This window comes from Oncorhynchus nerka, linkage group LG4 (genome assembly GCF_034236695.1).
Source record: "Oncorhynchus nerka isolate Pitt River linkage group LG4, Oner_Uvic_2.0, whole genome shotgun sequence".
NCBI classification, from domain to species: Eukaryota; Metazoa; Chordata; class Actinopteri; order Salmoniformes; family Salmonidae; genus Oncorhynchus; species Oncorhynchus nerka.
The window spans coordinates 62,492,621-62,502,854 of NC_088399.1; the positions used below are offsets into that span (position 1 = coordinate 62,492,621).

At 43.0% G+C, this 10,234-nt stretch overlaps 1 protein-coding gene across 1 annotated transcript; it reads left to right on the plus strand.

Annotated features, from left to right (window-relative positions):
* The first annotated feature begins 734 nt into the window (after nt 1-734).
* Nucleotides 735-9,528, plus strand: LOC115128354 (vesicle-associated membrane protein 2-like). The gene is made up of 5 exons (XM_029658132.1): nt 735-1,401; nt 2,375-2,492; nt 3,910-4,068; nt 6,976-7,027; nt 9,129-9,528. Coding segments are annotated over exons 1-5 (348 nt in total). The 5' UTR covers nt 735-1,399; the 3' UTR covers nt 9,146-9,528.
* The last annotated feature ends 706 nt before the right edge of the window (nt 9,529-10,234 follow it).

A 10,234-nucleotide genomic window follows, 5' to 3' on the forward strand; every position in this document is an offset into this window, starting at 1 on the left:
TAATAATTAATTCATTTTATAATTCGCTTTCCATTTAGATTTTCCTAAAAGCCAAACAAGAAACGAATGACTCTACTTTGAAGTCATTGCTGGAGAGGCTTTCTGCTACGTGACCACTACAGATAAACAATCTGTCAATGTATTAATGGAAGTGGTGTACAGAATAAAATGTCTTGAAGGAGACTGGTCCCTGGAGTTTGTTTGTTTCTATTGATTTCCATGACAGAACCCCCCCCCTCCAGGCCCATACTCCCTAATAATTAATTAATTTTATAATTCGCTTTCCATTTAGATTTTCCTAAAAGCCAAACAAGAAACGAATGACTCTACTTTGAAGTCATTGCTGGAGAGGCTTTCTGCTACGTGACCACTACAGATAAACAATCTGTCAATGTATTAATGGAAGTGGTGTACAGAATAAAATGTCTTGAAGGAGACTGGTCCCTGGAGTTTGTTTGTTTCTATTGATTTCCATGACAGAACCCCCCCCCCCCTCCAGGCCCATACTCCCTAATAATTAATTAATTTTATAATTCGCTTTCCATTTAGATTTTCCTAAAAGCCAAACAAGAAACGAATGACTCTACTTTGAAGTCATTGCTGGAGAGGCTTTCTGCTACGTGACCACTACAGATGACCTCAACTTCATAATGATCTGCTGCCTAAACGGGATTTCTTGCTTATGCATAAGCTCGAAGCAACCAGCACACAGGCGCACTCACTCCCATGTACGCACACTCACTCACTTTATGTTGAGCTAGTTCCATTTCTGTTTTGCAGTGGATTTACTCTTAGAAGCTGACATCAGTTACTTTCAAGCATCATTGGTCTGAGATAACCGAAACAAAGCAGTAGGCTCTCCCTAGAGGTTCACAAAATCAAGTCAGAGCAGCTGTAGTTTTTCTGATGGAATTATAAATTCTGAGAGCGCACTTTTCTCCGACCTTTTCTCAGAAGCAAGTGATCATTTCCATTGGCTATATTTTTCAATAGTCGACTATATCGCTCCAAAACTTTGGATCTAGAGTTTTGACTTCAAATATAAGTGTTTTTACAACCATCGATTGGGACGGTCACATACACAAGGGAACCTGCTGCATCACTCTGTGTGCCTGCCGACTGCGAGTCGTGCGTCAAAGGCTCAACGACATTATCCACAGGCGGCGCATCGCAGTTGTTTCAGCAGAGAGTTTGGAATAAATTGGACCAAAGTGACAGAAGACGTTTGGATTCCTACGGAGTACTGAACCAATCGTTCCCTTGTCTGTGGATAGTACTACTTTCACAAACATAGCTATAGTCTCGCTCTCTCTCTCTCTCGCTCTCTCTCACTGTGCGAGCCCGCCCTCCCTCTCTCCCCTGAAAGCGGATTATTTGTTATAAAGCAGCTACCATCGACATGTGAGTAAACTGAATTGTATCCTGTTTTTAAATCCAGCTAAATGTATACGATGTATTTCTAAAATAGTGTCTGATACGGTGTGTTAAACAATGATTTTAGGACGTTAGAGAAAGTGTTTGTTTTGGTGTTGTCAACTAAATGGAATTATGGGTTAAGGTCCTGCTAAGCTAAAGCGCTATTAAAATAGTTGCTGTTGTATATTTATTTTAGTATTCCAATAGTCTACCCGAAACAATCAAATACATCACAGAAAGCAGGCCTATTACAATGAAACGTTAAACTTACATGTCTCTCAATATATTGTCAGTCTCACCATATCAATGGTAGAATGCCTCCTTCATCAATGACTCAGTCAATATTAATCACTGTGCTCAACTTCATATGGGCTTTTATTGAAGTGTTGTAGTGGGTTTTTTAAAAATATAATTTTGATAGTTTATTTTTTATTTTTTATCTACTCGGTCACTTGCCTACCACACTCTGCCTGGCTTGTTTATCTGAAACAAGATGCATCCATCTTTGTTAAGAGCAGCCTTCATGGCTTTTCCCCCCACTAATCCCTCTCCATTTTGCCAGTGGAAATCAAGCCTGTCTAATACAGGCTCTGTACCAAATCAAAACCAGAGTGGTTGTTTGGTCAGAGTTTGCTCAGACATGATGATGATGATGATGATTTGCTTTTATAGTTTAAACACGATATGGACAATTGTATACCATAGCAGATATATAAAAACAACTGACAAAAACTGCTTATTAATAGTTAGTGTTTGAAGAGGCCCACTTCAGTTATTTTTCACTTAGATGCTAATGCTAGTATAGCCTACTTACTATATGGCTTAGCAAGATCAGATAAAAACTCAAATCTATGTGCTTGCAGCAAAAAGGTTATGATATTAGTTCCTAACTAGCAGTAAAATGTCAAACAGGTACACAGTTGCTGTTGTTAGGAACATAATGCCTCTCTCTCCGCAGGTCGACCCCAGACGCAGGAACCTCGGGAGCCGCTGAGGGTGAGGGGGGGCCTTCGGCCGCAGCACCCAACCTCACCAGTAACCGACGGCTACAGCAGACACAGGCACAGGTGGACGAGGTAAGACTCGGAGAATAGGGCCGTTTTTTAAAAGTGTTGCACCTTTTGATATGTCAGTGCGATTCATTTATTTAGACGATCATGTAAGCAACCTTTATCTGTCAGGGATGTACAGAAGGCGTATATATGTGAAGCAAACTATTATAAAGACCAGGTGGAAGGTGGGATGAGACGATAATGAAGGGTATGAATAGAGGGAAGGAGGAAAGGATAAAGGGTACTCTCTTTATTGTAGTACGGCGTAAGATGACAACATGAGAACGATGGGAGGACGGGGGTCCTAGGTGGAGAAGATGGGCAAGGTGATGGGAGGCAGGAAGGGATTAAAGGATGAGTGGTCCATAAAAGGAAGAATAATCGAAGAAAAGAGGGACGAGTCTGTGAGAGGGGGCCGAAAACATTGGGGCGGAAAACATTGATCACAGAGACGACCTGACGCATTCTCTAGCCATCTGTGTGAGTCACATCAACATTTTAAAGTTTAGGTTTACACGTCCTTTGTAATCCCCCATAATGAGGATGAAGAGGGCCCACAGAGGTAAAAACGTTGCTATTGAAATACCGTAGCGTTCAACCAACGATTCACAACATCCGTTCTGATCAGGCGTGATTGATTACCTGGTCATTGGGTAATGTCGACTCTGTCCTGTCCTTACCGTCTACTGTACATCACTGACGTTAGCAGCTAAAAGTTCACATTACTTCTGCTCTGTCAGAATTGATTTCCTGACCATTCGGGGCAATCCTATCCTCCACTGCAGACGTTCTACAGGTAACTGACAAAATAATGGAAACACTTGAGTAAATGAGGGCTACAAAGTATATTGAAAGAAGGTGCTTCCCCACCGGTGTGGTTGAGGAGTTAATTAAGCAATTAACATCCCATCGTGCTTAGGCTCATAAGCACGATGGGCAGGCTATTATTTTGGCTTCCATGGCTATGCCCCCATAGGATGACAATGCCCCCCACAGGGAACTCTTGGTCACTAATGGTTTGATGAGCATGAACATGGTGTAAACCATCTGCCACGGCCGTCTCAGTCACCAGATCTCAACCCAATTGAGACTTCAAATTAGTGGATTCAACCCACTTATGGGAGATTCTGGAGCGGCGCCTGAGACAGCGTTTTCCACCACCATCAATAAAACACCAAATGGTGGAGTTTCTTGTGGAAGAATGGTGTCACATCCCTCCAATAGAGTTCCAGACACGTATAGAATCTATGCCAAGGTACATTGAAGCTGTTCTGACTCGTGGTGCCCCAACGCCCTATTAAGACACTTTATGTTGGTGTTTCCTTTATTTTGGCAGATACCTGTAGGTTTCTTCATCAACAAGAATACAGTGTTGAGGTCTGCTAAAGACAAACTAGCATGATGCCGACTGTCCACTCCTTTCTACTCCTGTCTCCTATAGGTTGTGGACATCATGCGTGTGAACGTGGACAAGGTGTTGGAGAGGGATCAGAGACTGTCGGAGCTGGACGACAGGGCCGATGCTTTGCAGGCCGGGGCCTCACAGTTCGAGAGCAGTGCTGCCAAGCTGAAGAACAAGTACTGGTGGAAAAACCTCAAGGTTCGTGTTTGTGCGTGTGCGTATGTGACCGACTGGGGTCAAACCCGGTTCTCCTGCGCGCCGCAGGTCTGTATTAGCCCTCTGTATAAGTCTTCAGGTCTCATGCAACTCTTCACACAAGCAGGAGTCATTTGTGAAATAACCTTCACATAGGTCACTCTTTAATTATAAAGTGAGTTTGCTGTTTTATGCTTAGGCTTGCATAGTGCAGGCTACCATAGCATGGCAGTCACACACTAACTGTATATCATGATAAGGTATTGGGGTATTTCCAGTGATCAGCCATTTTATACAAATGATGTCCCTATACAGAGAGCACTCTCTCTCCAACATATCAGACCTAGGTTCACATAGTATTTGAAATCCTTCACTTTAGCTGCGCTTGACTGAGTTTACCTGGAACCAACAGAATATGAAACCAACAGAACATTCCCAAAAGTGCAAATCCTGCCAGTCTATGTGACCCTTTGCCCCTACAACTACCATCTTAGGCCTTTTGTTTTCTCCTTTCTCCTGTGACCTCACTTAGGGCTCTATTCACTCTGTATCGCTGAAGTGTTACAGATTGCACGATAGAAATGTAACGGGAATTTCCAGTTGAGCCGACATATGCAACGTTTTTTTATCGTGAATGCAGCCACTAACATGGGAACATTGTCTTGAAATTTCAATCACACTGTAACGTTGAACTTTGGCGATACGGATTGAATAGAGCCCTTACTAGACACAAAATGTAGATCCTTCTATCAACCATGCTTCAATCCACCTTTCTCACAGCATGAATTTATAAACCCTCAACCAACCCCCAACCACCCCCTTCTGCTTTTGAGCACAGATGGCTGTCCCGTCGCCTGTCCAATCACGTGTGTCCATTGAGGAGGGGGAGTGGTTAGAAAACCCAATCTGGATTACAGTGTGGTGCAGGATTATAAACTCAGCTGTGGCTCGACTCGTGATGTAACCCCTACAGCTCATCCCTTTCTCCCTCTCACTCTAATGCTCCCTCTATTCCTCTCTTCCTCTGTTATGTACTAACCCTCGCTTCCTCTCTCTCTCTCTTTTGCCCTCTCGCTCACGATCCCCTTGTATAATCTCAGTCATCCAGTCTCCGCCCCAATAGTTTATTTGTATTTTTCTCCTCTCTTATGCTCTACAGAGCCGGCTCTAATATAATATTCATCACGGCTAACCTCTCTCTGAAGTTGAATTATTATTTGCCATACAGGCATAAACCACATCACACCGGTGTACCTGTTTAGGTCATTGCTGATGTAAAAAGGTCTTTAGAAAGGAATGTGATTTGATGATTGGCTTGCAGTAGTGTCATAGTCATGCTTACGTCTTCTTGGCATATAATCCACATGGGACGTGCTGCAGCAGTATTATAGTGCTTTTGTTTCTAAACTCAGCAACACCCCTGGTGAGACAAAACCGAAACTCGTCAGTGAAGAGCACTTTCTGCCAGTCCTGTCTGGTCCAGCGATGGTGGGTTTGTGCCCATAGGTGATGTTGTTGCCGGTGATGTCTGGTGAGGACCTGCCTTACAACAGACTACAAGCCCTCAGTTCAGCCTCTCTCAGGCTATTGTGGACAGTCTGAGCACTGATGGAGGGATTGTGCGTTCCTGGTGTAACTCGGGCAGTTGTTGTTGCCATCCTGTCCTGCAGGTGTGATGTTCGGCTGTACCGATCCTGTGCAGGTGTTGTTACACGTGGTCTGCCACTGCGAAGATGATCAGCTGCCTTTAAAAAGGTCGGCTTTCCAGTCCGCTGCTCTTGGATTGAATCCCGGCCTATGTGACACACTACAGTTGGATCTGTTTGTGATCAGTAGCTGATCTACTGTACATTGTAAATAACCATGAGAGAGATGGAGATAAGCAACAGCAAGCAATATACACTATATATACAAAGTATGTGGATGCCACTTCAAATTAGTGGATTCGGCTATTTCAGCCACACCCGCTGCTGACAGGTGTATAAAATCGAGCACACTGCCATGCAATCTCCATAGACAAACATTGGCAGTAGATTGGCCTTACTGAACAACTCAGTGACTTTCAACATGGCACCATCGTAGGAGGCCACCTTTCCAACAAGTCAGTTTGTCAAATTTCTGCCCTGCTAGAGCTGCCCCGCTCAACTGTAAGTGCTGTTATTGTGAAGTGGAAAAGTCTAGGAGCAACAATGGCTCAGCCGCGGAGTGGTAGGCCACACAAGCTCACAGAACGGGACCGGCGAGTGCTGAAGCGCCGGGAGCTTCATCAAATGGGTATCCATGGCCAAGCATAGTTTTCGCTAGGCCCGTAGTTCAAGTGAAGGGAAATCTTAACGCTAAAGCATACAATTACATTCTAGACAATTCTGTGCTTCCAACTTTTTGGCCATGGAAACCCAACATTTTGCTCCATGCAGAAATGTTTTGTCGAGATCGGTGTGGAAGAACTTGACTGGCCTGCACAGAGCCCTGACCTCAACCCTATCAAACACCTTTGGGATGAATTGTAACGGGAACTGCGAGCCAGGCCTAATCACACAACATCAGTGCCCGACCTCACTAATGCTCTTGTGGCTGAATGGAAGCAAGTCCTCGCAGCAATGTTTCCATCTAGTGGAAAGCCTTCCCAGAAGAGTGGTGGCTGTCATAACAGCAAAGGGGGGACCAACTCTATATTAATGCCCATGATTTTGGAATGAGTTGTTCGATGAGCAAGTGTCCACATACTTTTGGTCATGTAGTGTATATACAAAGAGCAAGGTTACAGCTGTCATGATGAGAGAGTAAGTAACATTGAAGGGATTTTAGATTCAGCCCTCTCCAGATTAAACATGATACAGAAATGTGTTAGAGATAATATAGGAGTGTTCATATTTGAAAGTTTTATATCGTTTTTTTTTTCTTTTTCAGATGATGATAATAATGGGAATCATAGGAGTCATATGTGTTGGAGTTGTCTTCTGTAAGTACCATATATATATATCTATACTGAATCAAAATATAAACGCAACATGTAAAGTGATGGTCCCATGTTTCATGAGCTGAGATAAAAGATCCCTGAAATTTCCCATACACAGAAAAAGCTTTTCTATAAAATGTTGTGTACTAATTTGTTTACATCCCTGTTAGTGAGCAGTTCTCCTTTGCCAAGATAATCCATCCACTTGACATGTGGCATATCAAGAAGATGATTAAACAGCATGAAATGCCACTCAAATCTGCAGTTTTGCAACAACACAATGCCACAGATGTCTCAAGTTTTGAGACGTTTTAGCAAATTTGAGTAGTTTTAGCAAATTTGTCAGTTCGTCCAACCGACCTCACAACCGCAGACCACATGTAACCACACCAGCCTAGGACCTCCACATCATGCTTCTTTACCAGCCACCCGGACAGCTGATGAAACGGTGTATTTATGTCTGTAATAAAGCCCTTTTGTAGGGAAAAAACTCATTCTGATTGGGAGCCAGGCCCACCCCCCTGCCCAGTCCCGTGAAATCCATATATTTGGGCCTATTTATTTATTTCAATTGACTGATTTCCTTATATCAACTGTAACTTAGTCAAATCGTTGCCATTGTTTTATGTTGCGTTTATATTTTTTGATCAGTATACATTTTCACTTACAGACGAAGTCTGCTTCACTTGAGTTTGTGAAATTGTGAAACACATGCACATTTATTTTTGTATCGCTATAGCCTGTAGTCTGAAAACAACTGTTTACTCTGTGATATTTATAGTGCATTCGGGAAGTAGTCAGACCCCTTTACTTTCCCCACATTTTGTTACGTTACAGCCTTATTCTAAAATTGATTCAATATTTTTTTCCCCTCATCAATCTACACACAATACCCCATAATGACAATGCAAAATCAGGTTTTTAGACATTTTTGCAAACATATTAAAAAACTGTCACATTTACATAAGTATTCGGAACCTTTACTTTGGCAGCGATTACAGCCTTGAGTCTTCGAATATGACGCTACAAGCTTGGCACACCTGTATTTGGGGAGTTTCTACCATTCTTCTCTGCAGATCCTCTCAAGCTCTGTCAGGTTGGATGGGGAGCGTCGCTGCACAGCTATTTTCAGGTCTCTCCAGAGATGTTAGGTACTGCCACCATCATGCTTCACTGTAGGGATGGTGCTAGGTTTCCTCCATTTTGTGACCCTTGGCATTCAGGCCAAAGAGTTCAATCTTGGTTTCCTCAGACCAGAGAATCTTGTTTCTCATGGTCTGAGAGTCCTTTAGGTGCCTTTTGGCAAATTCCAAGCGGGCTGTCCTGTGCCTTTTACTGAGGAGTGGCTTCCGTCTGGCCACTCTACAATAAAGGCCTGATTGGTAGAGTGCCGCAGAGATGGTTGTCCTTCTGGAAGGTTCTCCCATCTCCACAAAGGAACTCTGTCAGAGAGACCATTGGGTTCTTGGTCACCTCCCTGTCCAAGGCCCTTCTCCCCCGATTGCTCAGTTTGGCCAGCTCTAGGAAGTCTTGGTGGTTCCAAACTTCTTCCATTTAAGAATGATGGAGGCCACTGTGTCCTTGGGGACCTTCAATGCTGCCGAAATGTTTTGGTACCCCTTCCCTAGATCTGTGCCTCGACACAATCCTGTCTTGCAGCTCTACAGACAATTCCTTCAATCTCATTGCTTGGTTTTTGCTGACATCCAGTCAACTGTGGGACCTTATATAGACCGGTGTGTGCCTTTCCATATCATGTCCATTCAATTGAACTTGGACTCCAAGTTGTAGAAACAGGAAACAGGATGCACCCGAGCTCAATTTCAAGTCTCGTAAAGTCTTTGAATACTTATAGTCTCATAAAGTCTTTGAATACTTATGTAAATAAGGCATTTGTTTTTTATTTTTAATACACTTGCAAAACATTTGACATTATGGGGTATTGTGTTGTGTATAGATTGTATTGTGTGTAGATTGATGAGAAAAAAATATTTAATCCACTTTTAGAATAAGGCTGTAACGTAACAAAATGTGGAAAAGGTGAAGGGGTTTGAATACTTTCCGAAGGCTCTGTACATGGTCTCTTTCATCTTCTCCCTTGCAGTGTATTTCTATTATTGACCTGGCCTCTTCAGGGACGGACAGCAAGCGCAAGACGAGATACTGAAATGCCGCCAAATCCACGTGTGAATCCTGCCTTCCCTTGACCCCTCCTTCATCCCTCTCTTCTTACCAATGCCTTCCATCTGAAAACCACCATGCACGCGTAGACGTCGGCGCAGTGCCTCTCCCTCTTCTATCCTCACGGTTGTTCTCTGCCGCTGTGTCCTTGAGCAAGGCACTTAATCCCTACAATTGCTCTGGCGGCACTGCTCGGTGGCTGACGCTGTGCTTCCCCGGACCTTGTGGGTGTGCGTGTGTAAGGTTGGGTATTGTGACAGAAAATCAATCAAATTCTGTTGTAAAATGGACAATAAAGTATCTATTCTATTTTTGGCGCTCTCTCCAAGTCTTTTGTCTTTCTTCACCCCCCATTTGTGCGTTCTCCCTTCAAGGGACAATTTGTGATTGCACAAGGCTTATAACATTTAAATGACTGCATGGACTTCTCTGGTATATTGAGGGGGAAAAGGCAGGGGGACCACATGGACAAAAGTTATAGAGCTGGAACAAAGGGGGAGAATGAATCCTGTTTCAAAAACGAACCCCGATCGCTCCATGTTGAATGAGTTTCCCTCCATTTTTTTCCAATCAATGATTGTCTCTTCTGTTTTTCAAATTAATATGCACATCTTGTGAACTAACTTGTTAGGTATTATAGTGGTCTTTTGATATCCACATATCCTTTGTTTCTCTCCTTTAAGACCCATATACATCCCTCCAATGTAACGTCACTGTAAAAAGATACAGTAATAGCAAAGACGGACAACAGGATATGAGAAATTGAGTTTCACTTTGACTACACTGTACTAAACACACCCCCATGTAGGTTTATGACAGTAAACAGAGGGAAATATAGTTCACCCAGTTTACTTTAGTGGACAATCTGCACGGATGTAAAATATCATACTTAATGGAATGGTTCAGATTTACGTACAGAACAATAAGAAATGGTCTGAGACCAGGTAGCCATAGATGACTAACAAATCAACCAATATTTGGATATTGCCACCTAGTTTATCCCCTGAAAGTAAGTTAGCTGATTAAAAC

What these genes read in the sequence shown, in the direction of transcription:
- LOC115128354 (XM_029658132.1), top strand. An exon ending in CACAGGCACAGGTGGACGAG is followed by an intron (nt 2,493 to 3,909) that starts GTAAGACTCGGA and finishes TGTCTCCTATAG; the next exon opens with GTTGTGGACATCATGCGTGT. An exon ending in ACTGGTGGAAAAACCTCAAG is followed by an intron (nt 4,069 to 6,975) that starts GTTCGTGTTTGT and finishes TTTCTTTTTCAG; the next exon opens with ATGATGATAATAATGGGAAT.